General features: G+C 42.8%; 1 protein-coding gene across 1 annotated transcript; it reads right to left on the bottom strand.

Annotated features, from left to right (window-relative positions):
• Positions 1–1,391: 1,391 nt before the first annotated feature.
• On the bottom strand, positions 1,392–16,940 carry maco1b (macoilin 1b). The gene is made up of 11 exons (XM_056295329.1): positions 16,550–16,940; positions 14,916–15,057; positions 13,987–14,113; positions 12,891–13,014; positions 12,104–12,282; positions 10,883–11,465; positions 8,637–8,795; positions 7,349–7,531; positions 6,308–6,428; positions 5,821–5,995; positions 1,392–5,020 (listed from the first exon to the last, which is right to left on the bottom strand). The coding sequence occupies exons 1-11, from the start codon at positions 16,627–16,629 to the stop codon at positions 4,818–4,820; spliced, it is 2,076 nt and encodes a 691-aa protein (XP_056151304.1). The 5' UTR covers positions 16,630–16,940; the 3' UTR covers positions 1,392–4,817.
• Between the last annotated feature and the right edge of the window lie 5,376 nt (positions 16,941–22,316).

The following is a 22,316-nucleotide window of genomic DNA, read 5'->3' as shown; positions in this document are numbered from 1 at the left end:
AGCTCCAGTTTGTAAAGTTTTCCATTCTAACTAAACGGTACCATTATAATAATGTTTTCCAGCACAGCACGTGACTATGTTTAGCTCTTACGAGACCGTCAGGCCTCGTGTCTAAAGTAAGTGCTGATTGAGAAATAACGTCTGCAATGAAATGTCACGTCTTGTCAACGGTGGGGCGGGAAACTGTGGTGTTTCATCAGCGATCCCCGGACTCACGACAGATACACTGAAACGTCAGCAAGTTGCCAGACGGTGACGGCAATACTGAACTTAAAAACCCCAGTTGTTTTCAAGTTTCTACACGCACAGACCGGAGACAAATTAAAGGAAAACCCTGAACGGTGCGTCTGTGTAGGGAAGCGGTCTATTCCGTTGCCTCCCCAGTCGAGTCAATTTTATTTCTATAGCCCGATCCCGGTTCGAATCCCAGTGTTACCTCCAGCTTGATAGGGCGTCCCTACAGACATAATTGGCCGTGCCTGCGGGTAGGAAGCCGGATGTGGGTGTGTCCTGGTCGCTGCACTAGCGCCTCCTCTGGTCTGCCTGTTCGGGGGGTGGGGGAATAACGGGATCCTCCCCACGCGCTACGTCCCCCCGGCGAAACTCTTCACTGTCAGGTGAAAAGAAGCGGCTGGCGACTCCACATATATCGAAGGCGGCCTGTGGTAGTCTGTAGCCCTCCCCGGATCGGCAGAGGGGTGGAGCAGCGACCGGGACGGCTCGAAAGAGTGGGGTAATTGGACAAGTACAACTGGGGAGAAAATAGGGGGGGGAGCTGAAGGCGTGACCCCTACAGGGAGGGGGTCCGGGGGCTCTGTTATGCCATGGGGGGTGGGGTATCTTCCTGGCATGGTTTGGGTCCACTTGTCCGCTTAGAGGCAAGGGTCACTGCAAATCAGTACAGTTATTCTGAGTGGTCACCTTCATCCTACGATGAGACATTTCTGCCCTGATGGGAGGCGTTTCTTCCAGGATGACAATGCCCCCATCCCCATCCTTGCCCACTATGTCCTGTTGTCAATTCTGCCTTGGTGTTTGTATGTTTTGTTTTTGCGTGGGAGTTTTATTATACTGGCTGCAAACTAATTTCCCTGTAAGGGACAATAAAGGTACTTTGACTTTGACAGAGTACGAGGGGTCACTGAATGGTTTGGTGAGTATGAAAATGATGTAAATCATATGCTATGGCCTTCACAGTCACCAGATCTCAACCCAAGTGAACACCTATGGGAGACTTTGGATCCAACGCGTTAGACCGCTCCCCTTACTAAGACACTCTACGTTGGGTTTTCCTTTCATTTGTCACCCATCTGTAGGTTAAACTTACTAATGCAATTCTAAACACTTAGACAAAATGAAAAAGCGGAGACAATTAACTAACACAATTTGCAAGAAATGTTTTTTTTTTATTCCTTGTAAACCTCACAGAGAGCGAGAGCGCAGCCAAGGTCAGACCTGGGGAGAAACAATAGCAGTGACTTGTGGGCATAGAAAACAAACAAACAAAAAAAACAAAAACAAAACACCTTTCCAAGACTTTCAGCATACATCAGTTGGCAGATCAACTGACTCATCTGGCTGTAACAATATTTTTCAGGAGCCAATGACGTAGCAATATGAGCGGGGAAAGAAAAAGCTTCTCCGTATACAGTAGGTGAAGAACCACACGCACAAAATGACCATTTTGGATGACGGCGAAACCACATTGGACTCCCAACAGTTTCCCCCTGCAAGACATGACAATACCAGGAGGAGGAAGAAGAGCAGACTACTCTGAATACCCAAATCCCAGATAGTTGCAAATACTGTAACATTCACAAAAAGGAACTGTAATTTCTTAGTCCCTTACTTTCACTTAAGTATACAGTCTACTACAAACAGGTGACTCGATTTCTCCACCTGCTTGATATAATGTCAATTAAGTGATATTCAAGAGGATGTTTGACAAACACGTCAGCCAATATATTTGCAGTACATTCTCGGGGACAGCACATATTACTAGAAAACAAGCATTCTGTTCTTGGCACAAGGACTGAAGTTGAATATCCATTAAAAACAATATTTTTTAACCGCAATATTGAACAATTTCTCTCATTTGGCATATCTAAAGCATTTTTTGTCCCTCCTTGTATACACGTTTACATTGCACTTTTTAAGTCCATCTTTACATCTTTTTTTCCCTTTCACACAGTGTTTTACAGTGCAAACAAGTTGGAAATTAAAAACGTGAGAGAGGAGAGTAGCTAAACCAAGGGAGCGGAGGTTGACAGCAGTTGAGAGGTGCTTCATGAGGGCTGTGGGCAAGGGGCCATGTGGAGAGTTTGAGACCTGTGTGCAGTAGACTTTGTGGTGACTTACATCATGTCAATGTACTGTAAAAGCTGCTGACCGGCAGTCAGGGAGTGACCAGGCTGGATAGGACAAACAAAAATCACTGCATCTTGTTATATGTTGACGCCAGACATATCTACTTATGAGAGCTGGTGAATCTGGTGGGGGGGGGGGCTTTATGTGGCTGACTAGGGCACAGCTTCTCCCATAGGCCTTTCCTGACTTTAAAGGATAATTCCGTGTCTTTCCTTATTATGCACATCAGTTATATTTCACTCACCAGCTTCATGCTGGACATAGCATTACAACAGCGTCTTATGGGGCACAAGTATTAGTTTCAGCAAATACAATTTAACCCAATTATCCAAACCACAAATTTGGAAGTGAAAATTAATAAATGAAAGCCACTTTATTTAATATTGTATTCTTACAACGAATTGTATTCTTATGATGAATGTGTTCTCTGCATTTAACCCATCCTATTGTATAGGAGCAGTGGGCAGCTGCAGCATCCGGAGACCAAATCCAGTTCTTCTTTCCCTTGCCTTGGTCAGGGGCACAGACCGGAGTATTAACCCTAACATGCATGCTTTTTTTGGGGGGGGGGGGGGTTATTGGTGGGAGGAAACCAAAGCACCTGGAGAAGACCCACGCAGACATGGGAAGAAACTCCATACAGAAAGGACCTGGGATGGCGTGGGGTTCGAACCCAGGACCTTCTTGCTGTGAGGCAACAGTGCTAACCATTGGGCCACTGTGCCGCCGGAAGTGCCAAGTTATTATACCCAAAATGTCCAATATTATCAAGGCTCAGCGTTTTCGGTTTTTAATTAAAAAAAAAAAAGTTTAAAAATCCGTGAATTTATCGGTGTTTAAACCGATCTGCTCCTTTTAAAAAATCCGGGTATTTTTCGGTGAAAATCGGTAAAAACCGAAAACGCTGAGCCTTGAATATCATTAATGAGTTATTTACTGGGTCAGCTAGCAGTAATGATCAGATTATACTTACCATAGGTTGTAGTACTCATTGAATAACTACATAGCCAGTGCAACTGAGAAGTCATATCTAAATAATGGGAAATCATGAGCACAGTCTAACTGGGACACAAGTGTTTTTGTTGTTATTGAAAGGACAGGTTTAAGGTGTGTATTCAGTATCCCCGTATGAGGCCGTTGTAAAGCTATGAAGCAGTGGTCCCATGTCCAAAATCTCCCAAATGAAGCTGGTGAGTAAAACTATATCATAACTGATAAGTTAAATTTCAAAGGCCACAAAAATAGGACCTAGGTTGCAACAAAATGGAATTATCCTTTAACCATCATAAAGGGACTTCAGTGGGAATATCGGAGACCGGATCAGCAGACAAGGGGAGCTGATCCAATCCATTCAGTACAGTCAAATTATTATCCTTTCCAGCTTGTGCATATGCTTGACATCCAATTTAGAGTAGCTGGGGCCAGTGCTGAGCCATATCTCCTCATCAAAACCCCTAATCATGTCCTGTTTCAAGGCACTGTGATTATGACTATTGGTGAAAGACAATGCAGAATTTTGAGATGGCATTACTTTATACGTCTTCTTGTAGTCTTTCTTCAGCTGAAGAACTTTTTTTTTTGGACAAGAAATGAGGAAAATACAGGGGGGGGACAATACCGCTTTCTCAACAATGTAGAATCACTGGTGGGGTTTGGGTTTGTTCACTGACACTTTCACTAAATCCGAAAGTCCATACTTCTGTTTTATGCTGCAAGTTCTTTTCCAGATTGCTGTGATAAAATCAACACTTGCATCTGAGGAGTGAACATAAAAGACCATACAATACGCTTTCAAAAGGCAAAACCAACCATCTACCACAAAACCCAGGAATAGCTGAGAGCAGATTCAATTTGGTCTTGGATTCTGGATTAAAGTAAATGTAAAAAAACAGGGCGAGAGCCAGTGCCAACCTTGCACTACATTCCTCTGGTTGCACAGGTGTTAATATCCTACCTTGGGAAGAAAATATAATAAGATCTGTCAGACCTTCTGGTGGAGTAATGAGAACTGTTTCAACTTTAGGAGGGAAAAAATAACAACCTAGGCAAAAAGCAAGTCAGCCATTCCCCAAGGCTAAAGAGCAAGTAACTGGCTGTAGCTGGCTGAATTACTGGCAGGGAGGGGGGGACTGGAACACCCTTGAATAAGATACATGCCCGATTCTGTGAGGTTTCACTAGACACAAGAGAAAAAAATGGGATTTCCTAGTTGACACGTGATGCGCCTTAAAAGTTTTTTTTTTTTTTTTTTTTTTTGTCTTTTGTTTTAACTACAACAAATACAGTCACACAATACAACATCCTTCTGACCTGGCAAGAGGAAAAAAAAACTGAAGAAAAACAATGTTCTCAGCCGCAGACATGCTGAGCAGATCGGGTTGGGTGGGTGATGGGCCTGCAAAAAAACTTTCAATGAGGATGGATGGAGGGAAGGGAGTGGGAAGAAGCGTTCACTTTTTAAGAGGCTGGTAGACGGAGGCGTTGGGGTCCAAGCCGGAGGGGTTGGTGTCCATGAACTTTGAGGAGTAGTGGGGGGCCACAGGGGTCATGCTGCTGGTGTCAGCTGTGTAGGAGATGCTGGGCATGACGGCCATCACCTCGGCTATCTTCTGCTTCAGGTCTTTTATCTCCTGGTCCTTCTGCAGGATTTGACCTGAAAACAGACAGGAGAAATATTAACCAAGCTGCTCAGGTTATATCCAGTCATTTGCTGGAAAATTATCAGCCAATCAACTGATTGTCTTGATGGCTGTAACATATTAAAACTATAGAGCCAAGTGAAATATTATGGGTATAGTATGAGACTGGGAAGAAGAGAATGACGGCAACATACGAAAAAGAAACTACCGTTCACATCTTCTGCCGTGGATAAAGCAGAGACTAATTAAGTCATTTGTTATATATTTTATCTGTATTGTGTCTTTCTGTACTTTTTATACTGACTCAAACTTGAAGACGAAGTGAGGGCTTACATGAGATAATAAAGCTAACTTCAGAAGCAGGAGTAAAGAACTCCCAAAAGTGCTGGTTGAAAAGAAGAAGGAAAAAAAAGGCACCAGGTGAATTGTAAAAAAGAAACCCACCTTATGAGTAAAGCAGGAGCTTTCACTTTACAGTGACTGGGGAAGAGTTGTGTGGTCTTTCACCACCCACAGCTTCTTTTAAAGGGTAAGGGCTGTTGTTGGCTAATAAAGGGTTTCTGATTAACTGAGTGGGGCATTTCAAGATAGGGAGGCCAGCCATGTCATTAGCATATTGCTGTTAAGATTAAGGGCTGACTTGAAATGTGCCAACTCTAATTTCTTTGGGACTTTACCCCAATTCATGTAACAAAGGACAGGTCAATCAAATCATGTGCATTTATAAAGACACCATATGGCACAATCTGCCTCTCAGTTAAAGCCTCAAAAGTGTGTGAGCATTTGGGTGCAGCAGGCTACTCTGTAAGCCAACCTTGTGCAATCTCCAGTTGCCTCTTGGCATCTCCCAGCGCTGAGAAGAGGTCCAGTTTGATCCTGGTCTCTGCACTCAGGCTGTTTTCCAGGTGCTGGGTTTTATCCTGCATGGCCGACAGTGCTGACATCAGCACCTCGGTGTCCTTTTCATTCTCTTTATATTTATGGAGCTCCTAAGAGACAAACAGAGAGGAAGATGGTGAGAAGATTAGTATAAATGATTGGGTGTTAATGTTTACTGGTGTGATGATGTACACATTTGGTAACTATGTTGGGCGATAAATGAATTTGGTAGCCTTGGCTGGTTTTCACGATCACCGCTGAACAACAATGTTCATAACAAATGAATGGGAAAACCAATGCTTGTGTAGAGAGAGAGTTTGTGTTGGGGTTGAGAGTGGCAGAGGGTGTTTGTGTGCTATTAAGTTTGGAAATTTATCTTCATTTTAATAAACTTGTTTCTACACAAAACAATGAAGCCTCACCTGCACTTTCATCTCAAGCTCTCGGATCTGGTCCTCCTTGAGTTTAATATCCATAGTAAGTTTTTTACATTCTGATTCTAAATCAGTAATGCGTCTCCTCAGCGTGTCTGTGCACTCCCCTCTTAGAAAGAGAAGAGGGGCAAAAATTGTTTAACATGAATGCCAACAAGAAATTATGGCTAAAATAAACAAATTTAAGAGTAACAAGTCAATGACCAGTTAAGGTTCACTCTTGAGCAAGGGCATTGGTTATTGAAAAGATCACATACCAGGTTCACATCTCACACATTTCCTCATTTTAAAGTTCTCTATTTCCTACTGATCAGTTTCACATCACTAACAGGGGCCTAACCGATAAAGCCCCATTCATGGTTAATGTGATGACTTTAGGCTAAACATTGGGGTTTCAGTCTCCTGATGGTCTGTACTTTGCATAGAGGCCAACTTACGAAAATGATTGTAGGTGTTCATCTAAAAAGACCGATAAAAAAAGAACAAACTGTATTTCTCCCTGACAAACGAGCTTTATGACAATAAAATGGGGCTTTTTATGTATAGATAAACCCTCATGCACAGCAAAACTCTAGACCTAATTGTTTGACATTTTCTATACCTATGAAAAAATGTAATATAATTTTGAACTTCACTGATATTCAGCGCACACAAGTTACACTGTTGAAAGCCATCAATCTTATGTTATCAAAATTTTAGACGAAACCGGGAGGTGCAAGTAGCCTGTGGCTTCACGTATTTGGTAAAGTCAAAAAGTTAAAACCAAACATCAGTTGTTCGGAGATTGGTATCAGTTTTCCTTTCTAGTCAACATCATTTTTCATGCTCAATAATTCAGAAAGTAATTCATATTATTCACATTTCAACGGACCTGAAATTAAACCCCATAAAGAACATACCATCATTCATCTGGAGTAGTACTCTCTTTACATAATCAAGCTTAGTGTGACAAGAAAACATGACTTTGGGCCCCCAGAGTAGTTGGTTTTAGTGAGTACTTATCAGCACCAGTGGCAGGTACAGTTTTACCTGGATGCTGCTGCCAGCGCTACGGCTCTGGCTGCTGTAGCCTCCTCTAATTTCTTGCGCTTCTTTTCTTCTGCAAGTTGCTTTTCAGCTGTGGCGCGCGCCTCTTGCTCGGCCTTCAGTCTTTTCTCCAGCTGGCCCACTGCCTGCTTGTCCTTCTGCTTGGCCTGCACAGCATTATGGAGCCTACATGCACACACCAGAAAAAAAATATAACCGTAAGAGGAGCTCATTACTTCCTTGGGCTACGTGCGTTTGTTGGTTTACTTTTTTTAAATAAGTGTGAGTTCACTGGATCTGCTTTGGAAACACAAGTGATGTATAGATGCCTATGCTCAATAAATAAGCAGTTCAGTAAGTGTTTTGCAAGGAAAAGTATTTCAGTTGTAGATAAGCATTCTGCAAGGTTAATTTGTACATCAGCAGGTCCGGGAGCACAGAGAGGATGCTGTTCCAGCAGGTCAGAGGGAGAGAAAAAGTCACGAAACGCATCAAAAAAAATCCATCTGCAGTACCTGGAGCACACTGGACAACGCCTAGGTGCTAGCTGTTAAAAAAACAAAAACTAAACAAAACTGTCATCACAAACAAAGCATTATTACATTTATTAATCAGAGCATTCACAATAATCACTCAAAATTAGCAGGGGTCTCTCCTCCCACTCACTCACCTCACTCCTTCAGAGAATGAAATTAGGGCCAAAAGTTCCATTTATAACCACGAAAAGCAAGAACTAAGAAACCAAAATAAGTGACGTGTTCTGTCTATCAATCTCCTCCACTATGTTTCAGTACTATCGACAACGCCATTATCGCTACCCTGTTGATCCGCCGAAACAACTTTGGCCTGCTTAAGGCCTGACTGACCTATTGGTTTGAAGAGAGTCAACAAATTTGATTGTCTTTTTTAAATTTTCCCAGTTTCCTCCTTGTTACTGAGGGTATCCTAATTCAAATCGCAGTAACATTAGCTCAAGTGACGTGCACTAACTCGCGCTTCAGGTGTCACTCTCTCTCTTTTTTTTATATCAGATTTAAAATGCATCCAAAATAGGCAAACCAGTGATTTACAAGCAACTTCAATGGGAAATACATGAATGACAGAACGGACAACATTAAATATTACATGAAATGTATTTATACATTTTGATAGTGACAAAGCAGGTGCCAGTCCCCATCTGGGAGGTCCCGAATCCTGTTCTGGCAGGATCGGACATAAATTAAACCCTGGTTCTCCCCCTATCAGAGAATGTGAATGAGGCTTCTGAGTAGAAGCCGGCGGCACCACTTACTTGTTCTGTAGCAGCTCATTTTCCTGGCGCAGCTGGCCCAGCTCAGAGCGGATTGAGCGCTCGGTGCTACCCAATGACCCAATCTGACTGCGCAGGTCCTGTTCGACCTGCCGGCTGGCCTGCAGGTCTGCCTTCAGTTTCTTAACATCTTGTTCCAGCCTGAGGGGACAAATGGGAGGTTGACACTCATTTCAGATGCTACGAGATGATGAGACATGGACATTTGTGGCTGTGGGTTGTCAGGCAGCACTAAATAAATGTTTGAGATACTTATTGGCTATTGATTCATATTTCCTAGCCCAGTAGTGCCAGCTGTACCTCCAAACACAGACACATTTTAGTGTTCACACATAACCGTGTTCACACCGTGTCTAATTTCAGCCATTCAAGTGAAGTCTGCAGAATTACTGAGCATTATTTTTGCATATGTAGGCTCTCCAACTGCACAAAGACCTCTCTGGAAAAAGAAACTTGGCTTCAATCTCCTTTGGCAGTAAGCAGAGTTTGGCTTGCTCTAGACTCTGGTGGTATGCATCATTTGCACAGTGTGAATAGAAAACAAAACAAAAACAATTTGTTGATTAAATACTAGGAAAAAAATTCATGAAATTCTTAAAACGCTGCCTTGTTTATAGAGAAAAGAAAAGATCATTTTCTTTCTGCTGGTGTGCTAGTGATCAAATTCAAAAGTGGATATAAACATCTCTTTTTCACATCAAAAAGCAACATTTATCATATGTTATCGCTACTGTGGGTAAGAGCAATACAGAGAGATAAGGGGTGAATAGAGGGAGGGCAATCCCTTGACACAAGAATTTAAACCAGAAAATGTCCTTTAACCTTTATCTATCCAAAAAAAAAAAAGTAGACAGCATGTGTGCTGCGGTGCATAGCTGGGTGTAGTTGCTTCATAGTCACACAGCTACACACATCCACCCCTGATGGCTTCTCAGTACAGTCACGGTCCTCTACTGTTGACCAATGACCAGCTCCACAGGAGTAGTCAGGGTCAAGTATATTGTTCAAGGAAATATTACAGATAGTTGCAGAAGGAGGACAGAGTGACGTGTTCATTTATACAAACGTCAGCTCACAAGCTTGCTTTACTAATCACTAAGGTAACCGATGCGCCTCTAAAGCAGACCAAATTGATTCAAAATGGAGTTTGAATTTAATGGTGCATGGTGATTGATGAACTTACTAAGTAACTCTACCAGTGGTGCTGACATCAGACATTAAAAGTAAAATGACTGACAATAGAACAGGGTTGTCTACATCAAGGTTTTTTTTTTGTTTTTTTTTTGCCTCCAGTCATTTAATATCGAGGATCTGTCGATACCGATTCCCAATCCGCAATTAATATTTTATTCCATAATACAGCAGCACAGTGCACAATCTGAGTACATTAAAGTTGGTAAAACCAACCCAATTTAGATGAAAGAGGCTAAGGCGGTAAAATAAACAAAGGATTGGAATTTCATCTGGGTTAATAGCCGATACCAATCAATTAAAATAAGCTCAATCGGCTCCAATATCAATCTCTCAGATTGGATTGGGAGATCCCTACTATAAAATAAAAATTACTTTCCAAATTTGAGCTCCAGCTACAAAAACACAGTAAAAGACTTTGGTGTGTAAAGCACTGAATTGCAGAGACAAGCAATGGGTAGTTTGTAGGCAGAAAAAGAAAATTAAAGACATTGCAGATTGATTTTTTTTGCACTTCAGATATTCTGCCCATTTATACCCTTCACCGGGAAGCTAAAACTATTGAGAACTGGAAAACTATCAACGAACACAATCTTAATGGAGACTGTAAAACTATTCCAATTCCCATCATAATTTCAGTATAAAGTTAGCCTCATTTAATGAAACCAAAGAGAGGGCTACTCAGTGACCATTTGCAGTTTTCACTGTGGTTTCTGTTTGGCTTACTAGTTGGAAAATTTCATGCAGCCATCATGCACCAGCAAGTAGGCCAACTGACACTTGAGCTTGAGAACGTCATTAGTTTGACAGCCAAGCTTGAAGTTCTGTCATTACATGTTTTCACTGCTTGTGTGTGTGCATTTTCTGTGTCATGTGCATCAAGCTCTAAAAGTTTTCAGTATACCGCATCAGTGTTCAATCATCATTAATTCACATGTTTCTGCAGCTGAACAACAGTGTTTGTTGCAAATAATGCTCCTTGCCCATACCGATAATGGGCTCGTAGACTCCTTATTTGATTAAAAGAGGTTTCTCACCTAACAAGTGCTTCTGGCTTGCTCAGCTGATTATTGGGGATACAGTTATCTGTTGGATCCCTGTGGGAGCCACCTGACATTCCCTTCCCCGCTGCTAACTTTTGCTTCTTCTCATTCTTCCCCGAGGAGGAGGATGATGTGGGTGCAGAGGAGGGCACGCTGCCATTGGTGGCACTGTGGCCGCGAGGTGAGGAGTTGACCGCTGTAGCATTGCTGCTGGCGTTCTTGTAGTTTTTGGAGGAAGAGGAAGATGAAGAGGAGGAGGAGCAGGAGGAGTTGTTGTCCTCTTTGAGCAGCAGGTTCTCTGTGCTGCCCAGCTCTGTGGTCAGTCTCTTGTTGTTCATATGGTTCTCCATGTACTCCATCTCCTGGAGTTTAGAGTCCATCGCTGATGGCAGGATACTACTGCTACTGCTGTTGTGCTGCTTTTTACCTTCCCCCGTGCCACCGCGGCCCTCTTTCCCTTTTTCTCTGTACTCCAGCTCTGGCAGCGGTGATGAGGTCTTTTTACTGGCCGGAGCACCATTCTGTGAGACTGGGGGTGCATCCACCTCTGATATTCCTTTAGCAGCTGCTGCTGCTGCTGTGTAAAGGAAGAAGTGAGAGAGGCTAAATACATTGAATGAAATGACCAGAGACCTCCATTGAGTCAGCCTCCTGATGGCCTCCCTAAACTCATCAGTTACAGACAGGTCATGAGAGCCAGGGGATCCTTATAATTCTTCTTCTTGGGTCCACTAAAGCAGAACACCACCTCACTGCTCCCCAATTACTCTAAAATCGGATCGCTGCTCTGTTGGTATAAGAATTACTAATGACCTCTCAGTGATGAGGAGGATGAAATAGTTACAAAATTGTGACAAAAACACAAACCAATTTTTATGAATGTGAGTGAGCTCTTACTAATCAAATTTAAAATGTACAATGTTATTTCTTTAGGCCCAGTCATTTTTTCCCATAGAATTACATATGGGAGGGTGGGGAGTCCTTATTGATGAGTCGTAAGCAGATTCGGGATCATAACTGTCTTCTTCCAAGGACAACACAAGAACAAGTAAATCACCTTGATGTGGTTGATGATGGAATACTCCCAACTCAACTTTCCAACTGCCATTACTGGCACACATGAGTGTTGTGAGTGGATATTGAGAAACTGTAACAGAGTTCTCTTGTACAGTTCCAGGCATCTCATACATGCATGCAAACCAGGTTGACTCTCACCTTCCTCTGCCTCCCTCTCCTGCCTCTGCAGCATCTGCTGCTCTGGGGGTAGAGCCTGCTGCAAGAGCTGCATGTAGAACTCGTTCTCCTTTTGCACCTCCTTCTGCTTGCGGAGGCGCATTTTATAGCTGACATAGCTCTTGAAGCCAAAGCCAAGTGTGACCACTGGGTAGCCGATGCTACAGGAAGGAAATTTGGATTTATGAATCTCAAGAATTCCTTTGGGCCAATGTACCAATATCAGGCTCTGTGAACACTAACGTTTATCAGTCTATAATAATTCCTTATTACAATACATTAACATCTCAGTTACACAGAATGATGTAGGCAAATGCAGCCAAATCTAAAATCCAGCTCAAAGGTCTTAAAGACTCTGCAGATTATGATTGCAGACCTTCCCTAGCCTGAAGCAATGAATGACCTTACAGATGCAAAGCTGAAATATTCTTATAAACCTCTTAAAGGATTTTTCATAACTGTGCCGATTGCTTGCTTGTAATCTTTCTTGAGAATAACAACACTCTACTGCTGGTGGGGAACCAAGCGGATGTCTAGGAGTTATCACATATCAAAGCTAACAAGCAGAAACTATTGTTTTCCAAGAGCTAATGGAGCATAACAATCCTCAGTGGCATATGGACAGGGAAAAGGCCTTATTTTACACTTTGTCTCTTTACCCAATAGCCTAGAATAACCTACCACAAGCATAGACATGCATTGGGACCCAGAGCAGTGAATGCTTTGACAGTGTGGCACTGCCCTGGTAGACAGACAACCATTGGCTCACCAGTGTGCAGCAAAAGGGCGACACAAATCCACATGGAAATTCTTCAGGTCTTTGAATCTGATGGCTGCCTCTATATACACAAAGAGTATCCATAGAGAGACTGTGGGCAGACAGACCCCTCTCTCTGTGGAGAGGCAAGAGAGAAGAATGAGGTGACAACACAGGAGGCCACATACACAAGAGGCATTTAAGAGTTATTTATGTCAGCAAAGTTATATGATTAATACAAGTGCAAAAAATGAACTACATACACTATGAGGATAACTCCCCTACCAAACCCACATACTGAGCCCAGCACCAGTTATATAGTCTGTATTCTTCCTAGGAAGTTTATCCCCCTACCACCACTGAAAGACAGACAGGGAGGTGAGAGCATAGATCCTGCCCATTGTTTCCTAGGCTGAAATAAGCTCAGACACATTCACCACCAGGCTGTGGAGTAAGATGGGATATTAATACTCATGACATGCCATGGATGTGAATGCTGGGTAAGGTTAGAGAAGTCATGAAGTGACTAGGGTTCCCCCAGTGCCCCCCCCCAACTAGAACGGGGCGTTCAATCTGACACCTGCCCTTTGGTCAACACAGGGGCCTAACGCTAAATCAGCCTGACATTTGATCTGGACACCGCTGCTCATTTACAGACGCCACGCAGAATTCTGAGAAGTAAGCCTGCTCTTTGTAAATAAGATAACACAATGTGTGTGGGCGTTGCACAGCACTTTTAACACCTGCTTGAATCCATTGCACCAAGAGGGGGAACAACACTAAATACAGGGCGAGTCAAAGGGACGGCACCATTTATAATGTGTTTTTTTTCTGAAGCAATATAGACACTTAATAATCATGTTGAAAGGAACTCAGAATTTACCTCCGACTCATATCATAATGTGTAGTTAGGCAGTACCTAATATTGATGGGGACCGTGAAGGTCAGATTCATGTTGAAGATTTTGTTGCTGATATTGAACCCTCTCTCTAATTTCAAATGAGGTTAAACTAGAGCTATCACAATGTCTTGTTTCCAACATTCTCCCTCTCAGACACAGTAGCTTAACTAATACAAGTAATGGCATTTAAATAGGAAAAGTTCTTACCGGTGTGCCAGACATACTGCACCCACACATAGGTACTGGCAGCAAAGAACAGCCATTGAACCGGAATGAAGAGCAGGCATATGATATCAGAGGTAAACGCCACACACACAAAGAACACTGAGAAGGCCTGTTGAGAAGAGATGAGGTGGATTAAAAAAGGTGATTAAGAAAAAATTGCGAGAGAAATTATGATCAAGACAAATTTCTCTATTCTGATTAATCTCAGTTTTGGCAAAGATAGACTTCGGTAAAGCAAGCCTACCTTCAGTAAAGACAGACTTGCTTAAATGATTGCAATTCTACCATTTACTACCACAGCTAAAAAGTCAACATCAGACAGCCATCAAAGCCAATTAATGATTCAGTAGACTGGAGAGTTAAAAAGGCTCAAGAGGGGTAAACCAAATGTAAACATGCAACTACTCTTAAAACTAAACATACCATTAAGTCAATGAATATAAAGCAACCCAAATCACTTCATCTTGTTTTCAGCCTCAATTTATTAAAAGTAATAGCCAAGTGAATGCGTAGGCAATAATCACAACACAGATGCCACAATATGAATGCCAAGGCAATAACTTTAATTTTGAAGCACCCTGCAGTGACTAATTTGCCAGTTTTGGGTGAAGCTTTAAACCAGTCCAACAATAATACACTTGGAAAACAGGATTATGGTCCACATGTTGGCCATAATGCTCAGAGATTATCAGGAGCATCGAAACTCAACATCCCAAAGGGAATTCCGAGGATAATCTATGCCCACAACTCACACCACGTGTCTGCACTTGTTTGATATGCTTTTAAGTGTACTGCCTAAATCTATGACTGCATCCCAAGGAGAGTAAAAGGGTTGAAAAGCTGGCTAAGAAATACCCTCTCTCCCCACTTATGGGAAGATAATATTGAAGCATCAACAGACAGCCACTCACCAGCCCCTGGTATCTGAAGGAGTCGTACACACTCCGGATGAACAGCCAGAATGGCCAGAGGTACTCAAACCTGAACTCCAGCACAAAGTCTGCCAGCAGCACCAGTGCCCACACCACCAAAAACTTCAGGTACAGGAAGGTACTTGACAGAAAAGAGAGACAGAACACATTATTTACATGATGATTAGAATATAGATATTTTTATTCAATTAGGGGACTTTAATGGCAGTAACAAGAGCGAGTCTCACATGATTGCAGATGCATGATTCTAAATTTTTAATTTCATGGGCAACAAATGGTAAGTCACTGGTGAACTATTCCACATATGTCTAGAGCCATCTTGTATGTATGTGCGTGTGGAGGGGGGGGGGGTATCAAAAGTAAGCATGTAGTTGCAGCCTACTACTGCAGTTTGAAAGATTACATGTGTATGCATCCTGAACATAGTTTAAGCAGCTTATAAAATGCAAGTGTGTTTATGAATTAAGAATAGGTTAAGAGACATAATATGTATAACAGAGAAGCAGAGGTTGGCATCACACCCTTAACACACCTGGTTTTCTGACACTACAAACACTGACACACCTTGATAATGAGGGCCAACTTCCACGTGAGATGCTAGTTATAACCCTATAAACAATGAGTCTACACATTTTTAGTTTACGAAGAAATACGATGCAACCATGCTGCAAGTTTCCTAATTAATTCTTTTCAGCATGCCTTTGGGCCCCCTTATATGACAAATTTGCTTAAGTGCATTTATCATACACTTCAGGAGAAAGATCTAGTAAGCCCTGCAAAGAGACGGTAGGGTTGTTTTACGATCTCAAAGAATCCTCAGTGCTTGTCGTATTGTAATCGAGACACCTGTGCAATGCCTCACAGATTGATCCACATCCCTCAGTCTGGATGCCACGTGTGAAACTAGCAACTGCTAGTTGCATTAGCCTTCTGCAATTGGTTCGTAATTATGTATGAAGTCAAAGACAGGTGGGACCTGTGTCAGGTGTGGCTGGAGTTGACAGCTGACTGTTAACGCGGTAACGTTACCACAGCTAGCCAAGACAAAACGGGTGAATCAACAGCATCGCAAAAGTCAGAACTGAGTTATTCTCTAGTTGTCTGGTTAACCCTGGTTTAGAGTTAACATTTCAAGTCATAGGTTAAAGAAAATTGATTGAAAGAGGCATCAATAAGAAAGTTGGGAGGTGAGCAGACAAAACTGGAGGGCCACCTAGCACGTCTTGCGTTAGCATACAAGCAGATGGTTTTGACTTGGCAATCGAATGACAGCCGACGTTGAGATAACTTCAGGTTGACAGTATCAAAACCAATCACCCCGAAAAGATCCAACACCGACTAATGACGCAGAAGGACGGTCGTGACAACTAGAGAAGATGCACGATGTGATTCAAAGCGGGCTGTCTTGAGGCCTGGCGCTACAGCTAACGTTACCTGCTGTTCTAGCTGTAATAACACACGTACAGCTAACTTGAGCTAACCATTTGCTAGAAGCTACCCTCGGCTAAGTTATGAACTCGCCTACCGTGGCACTTCAGTGACACCAACCGTGACGGATTTAAATGCGTGTAGCTTTCATATTGTGGTATTGCCCTTCGTCTGGCCTGGTATACCTGCCGTATATACCCTCGGTGATTCGGTTCCGTTTTAACGGCCGTCTGAGTTTGCTGCAGTCCGCATTGCGCCGCTTCATCCTCCTCCCCTTCGCTTGGGCCTTCGAATACCCACCGTAACCTTATCCAGCTTTCTTGCGTGAACGGACAAATTATAACAAATGAAATGCCCGTGGTTTATGTCGCTGTTATTATTATTTTTTTCCGCTGAAAACAAAGAAATAAATAAAAGGACTCTCTTCAGGAACCTCCTCTTTTCTCTCAGCGCAGGCTCAATAAGCCCCGGACCGCGCCGTCGTTTACGCACGTCAAGTTGCGGGACGGACGGTCGATCCAATCAATCTGTTTACCGATGCCTCTCGCTTTGATGGATGCGAAGATGAGCCATTTGTGTTCCTCTTTGGCTGGTCGTTCAGTTATCATCCGCCAGAGACGATGACTACCCTGAACGTCTCGCCGTTCGACCAATTACAGCCTATGTGGACAAATCGGGCATTACTGGTCGACCAATCAGCTGGCTCCGAGGGCGGGCTCTTCTTCTTTTATTGGTTTTATTCATAAGGGTTATTTTGTTTTGTGTAGAATTTATTCTGTCTTTTGCCAGAAAGGCCATTTGTAATAGATACAAAAACGATACATAATGAATATTTCCATCTGAGCATATGCGTTGGTTCTTCGGCCAGACAGCAGTCAGGGCCTTGTAGATTGACGTTTTGTTGCTAGGTTATTGTGTGTGTGTGTGTGTGTGTGTGTGTGTGTGTGTGTGTGTGTGTGTGTGTGTGTGTGTGTGTGTGGTGCGCGTGACGCGAGAGAGAGTGTGTGTCAGAAAGAAAAGCTATAGTTATATCACCACTTGTAGTAAAACAGTAAATCAATGATATGTGATCTTCAGCAGTAATACATTTTATGAGGGAGTTGTGTAGAACTCAGCTTGAATGCTAACTGTATCAATCAGCAAAAACACTCGCTGACAGTTCACTGATATGGTGCTTTCGGTTTGGATCTGTCTCTTATAAACAAGAATGTTCTCCCCAGCTATGGGTTGAAATAGTGCCACTGTCTGGATACCTCGGGAGAGGAACAGGCTACGGGAGTAAACCCCTACAGAAAATCAACGTCTGCAGTGCTGGGGTTTTTTTTCTTCTTTTTTTTTTCTTGCCCTTTTGTATCTGTTCAAGTTGGAGGGTACTGCTGGCGTCATGTGTGGCTGCCGCTTCTCCCTCTCGGAGCCCTCCACCCCTGTATGTCTGTGTTATGTTAATCTGTTTTCTTATTTCAGCACCGTTTATTGTAAAGCGACTTTGAGTGTCAGAAAAGCGCTATATATGTTTGATTATTATTATTATTATTTATTATTATTAAATTGTTAAAGATTGGCGAGTAAGTTTGTTGGTGAGCCACAGTGTGCCATTTCTAAACTCCTCACAAATATTATGGGAAAGCAACTCTATTCCTCAGGACTGCTCCCACACTGCATAGAGAATTTCAGCTCCTTCCATTTGCTGGTAGTTCAGGGCCCTAAGGTGAAAACATAAAGGTGCAAAAATGCTTTTGTACCTGCAGCTGTCCCACGGCTTAACCAAAGATAGTTTGCTAAGTACTTCTTCCTCTTGCACTTTAATATCCTGCGATTTCTGAACTTTTGGAATTTAATATATATGCCCTTTGGAAGAGTATGTGTGGGCTACTTTTCCACTTACTGGCTGATGAACTGTATATTTTGTGTGGACTGAATGTGAATTGTCTTGTTTAATGTTTATTTATAGGTGGGGGTTTTTTGGGGAGATTTTTTTTTTTTGCCTCAAGTGGGCTCCCAGATAAATTCACCTTTGGATGGAACAGTTACCAGTTTACTTTGAACCTTGAAACTTTTTATGTTTTTTTTTTGTTTTGCTTTGTTGGCAACAGCAGCGTGACCCTCTAAAGAAAATGAAAGGGAAAGTCAATTTAAAAAAATATTGAAATATATTACATTTCATTATGACACTGCAAATTAAACTTGTCATTAATATAGTGGACATTTTAAGACTAGACAGCAGAATGCTTTGATAAATATCAGGTCTTCGTCCTCCATATCAGAAGTCTTGAGAGGAAATATAATAAGTGTAGCCGCAGCCCAGCCAAACTTTAGACAACCCACGTTAGCCAAATAATGCTCAAGCAAGCAATCCAGGCATTAACTTTCAAAAACAACTTTCGCAAAGTAGCCTAACACCACCTCAGAAGTGTCACAGTTACGTCTGGTTGTGTTGGCAGATTGAGAGGCTCACTGAAACATTTGCTATCCACATCTAAAAAGCTACCATTCAACTTGAACAGCTTCAGAAGGCTGTAGAAAACTCTGCTCAACCGGTGTTGATGAGTTAGTATGGGAGAAGCTAGCCAGTTTCCATAGGGGCTGTTGTTGTCTTGTTAGGAGTGTGATGGAGAAGTGGACTACCACTGGGCTTGTGGTGTAAGCAGAATTCTTGCACCATATTGTAGTGGCTATAGGGATACATAATTCCCCTTGTTGAGCACGTTTGTTATTTTGCGGATCGCAAACTACACTTCCGCTGCGCGGGTTTTTTGGTTGTTGTTGTTATGGTGAAGGAATAATTGGTGCACGTTGTGTAGCCGAAAGAGAAAGTTGTCACGGCTCCTGATTGAGCTCCTCTACAATATGATGTTTGGCTCCCTCTGGTGTCTGAGGTGCCACTGCACAGTTTCGCCTTTGAGGGCCGGGACATGATTCTCGCAAACGTCTCCACACAGTGGCCCCCTGAAAAGGAGGTCTGGTTCACTGTGGCTCGCAAAGGCTCATGTGAACACCCCCAAAATCTCAACTGTGCCGGACCACACACATAACCAACGCTGAATGGACAAACAGGGTAAGCTACCTGGTGACATAACAACGTCACACAAAACAAAACGGTAGCTTGTAGCTTCTGAAAACACAATACAGAAAACACCTCTCACTGTTTTTTGATGGCAAAATATTCCAAACAAACTTCTTAAGAGCTTACCATTTCCGCTAGAACTGAAATCCCTCCTCAAATTGCTCAGTTCATTTAACAACAAAAAGCTTGTGAAATACTATGGTAGTATTTTCCCGGAAACTTCTGATTAAAAGATTGTGTCTTCTAAGAATGTTAAATTTCTTTTTCTTGTCCCCCCCCCCCTCATTTATCTGTTGTGTATGAAATTGTAATGTACTAATTTTCCCCCTATTTTTTTTACCTTGCACAATCGTCTATTTACTTTAGTCTGTTAAGGTTTACCTGACTGTTTGTATATTTTCCTTTTTTTAAATAAAAGAGAGAGTAAAGAGAATATGTTAAGAACTAAACAAAAGGCATCCGGGTGGGGTGGCGGTCTATTCCATTCTCAAACACCTTTGGCGGTGTCTCCCATTTGGACTTGGGGACTTCCGGTCTGCATTCAGTACAGATGTTCCTGTACACTATCCCAGCCACTTGGTTATGCTATTCAGTGTACACTTTCCCAGCAAGGATTTTACACCCTGCTACTAAATGCTGGACTGTCTCAGGGGCGTCTTTGGACAGCCTGCATCTTGGGTCTTGTCTGGTGTGGTAGATCCCTGCCTCAACCAATCTGGTCCTGAGTGCCTGTTCTTGTGCTACTACGATCAAAGCCTCTGTACTGTCCTTCAGTCCAGCCTTTTCTAGCCACTGGTAGGATTTCTCAATATCCTCCATGTCTTCTGTCGATGGTACATCCCATGGAGGGGCTTGATCTTCCATGATACCTCCTCTTCTTCTTCCTCCGCACTCTCTGTCCTCTGCTGCCTGAGGTCAGTTTGTCCTGGGGGGCCCTCTTTCTGATGTACTGTACTCATGGATGGTCCTTGTTTCATCCTGGATAGTGGCCCTGACACTCACTAACCCTTGTCTCCCATCTTTTCGCTTATTGTACAGTCTCGGGCTGCTGGTCTTCGGGTGGAACCCTCTGTGCATTGTGAGGAGTTTCCGTGTCCTGACATCTGTGGCCTTTATCTCCTCTTTTGGCCAGCTTATTATTCCAGCTGGCTATCTGATGACTGGTAGGGCATATGTATTGATGGCTTAGATCTTATTCTTCCCATTAAGCTAGCTCCTCAGGACTTGCTTCACTCTCTTAGGGTATTTGGCTGTAACTGACCTCCTTGCTGCCTCCTCGTGGTTTCCATTTGCCTGTGGAATACCCAGGTACTTGTATTTGTCCTGTATGCCTGTTATCCTGCCATCTGGCAATTCAACTCCTTCAGTGTTCACCACCTTTCCTCTTTTTACCACCATTTGACTGCACTAGTCCAGTCCAAATGACATCTCGATGTCGTCGCTGTAGATCCTGGTGAGGGGGATCAGCGAGTCAATGTCTCACTCATTCCTGACAGCTTAATGTCATCCATATGTAGGAGGTGGCTGATGGTAAGTCCACTTCTGAACCTGTATCCATATCCACTCTTTGTGATGATTTGACTGAGGGGGTTCAGGCTTATGCAGAACAGCAGCGGGGTTAGTGCATCACTTTGGTATATGGCACATTTGATGGTTACCTGTGTGATTTATATATATATATATATATATACACAGTGGTTAGCGCAGTCGCCTCACAGCAAGAAGGTCCTGGGTTCGAGCCCCGGGGTAGTCCAACCTTGGTGGATCATCCCAGGTCGTCCTCTGTATGGAGTTTGCATGTTATCCCCGTGTCTGCGTTGGTTTCCTCCGGGAGCTCCAGTTTCCTCCCACAGTCCAAAGACATGTAGGTCAGGTGAATTGGTGATACTAAATTGTCCCTGGGAATGAATGGGTGTGTGTGTGTTTGTGTGTGTGTGTGTGTGTGTGTGTGTGTGTGTGTGTGTGTGTGTGTGTGTGTGTGTGTGTGTGTGTGTGTGTGTGTGTGTGTGTGTGTGTGTGTGTGTGTGTGTATGTGTGTCGGCCCTCTCATGGCCTGGCAGCCTGTCCAGGGTGTCTTCTCGCCTGCCGCCCAATGACTGCTGGAATAGGCTCCAGCATCCCTGCGACCCTGAGAGCAGGATAAGTGGTTAAGACAATGGATGGATGGGTGGATATATATATAGATAGATAGATAGATAGATAGATAGATAGATAGATAGATAGATAGATAGATAGATAGATAGATAGATAGATAGATAGATAGATAGATAGATAGATAGATAGACAGACAGACAGACAGACAGACAGACAGACAGACAGACAGACAGACAGACAGACAGACAGACACACAGACAGACAGACAGACACACACACACACACACACACACACACACACACACACACACACACACACACACTGGAAGACCAACAGAACAAACAAATGAGCATCCATCCTTGCAAATCCTGCAAAATGTCTTATGGAGACAAAAGTGACCCTAAGGCCACAGAGGGAGTGGATATCCTGTGTAGAATGTGGCCTTTGAATTCCTTGCAGTTTTAATTAGCCTACAGTATTCAATCTTTTTTAATGACTATTTAAGATACATTAATGATTTAATGACTGAACTGATGAATGGATTTAACCATTTTTGGAAAAACAACAACAACAACAAACAAACACACATTAAATACAATTGTTCTTCAGTTAAACTGAATTGTTTGGTGTCCTTTTTTTAAACCATCGCTGACTGTTCCCATTTCAACTGAACATGTCATGGGAGGGAGGTAGGCGTTCTTGATGTGTTTGAAGCTCCAAAGTTTCCAAAGTATTTTGCTTGGCAACATGTTGTCTTTTATAGCAACGTAGCAGAGATCCATGACAAGATCTA

The sequence above is a fragment of the Lampris incognitus genome, chromosome 16 (genome assembly GCF_029633865.1).
Source record: "Lampris incognitus isolate fLamInc1 chromosome 16, fLamInc1.hap2, whole genome shotgun sequence".
Classification (NCBI taxonomy): domain Eukaryota; kingdom Metazoa; phylum Chordata; class Actinopteri; order Lampriformes; family Lampridae; genus Lampris; species Lampris incognitus.
The sequence above is the reverse complement of the archived record's forward strand: the minus strand, read 5'-3'. Positions and strand labels throughout refer to the sequence as shown.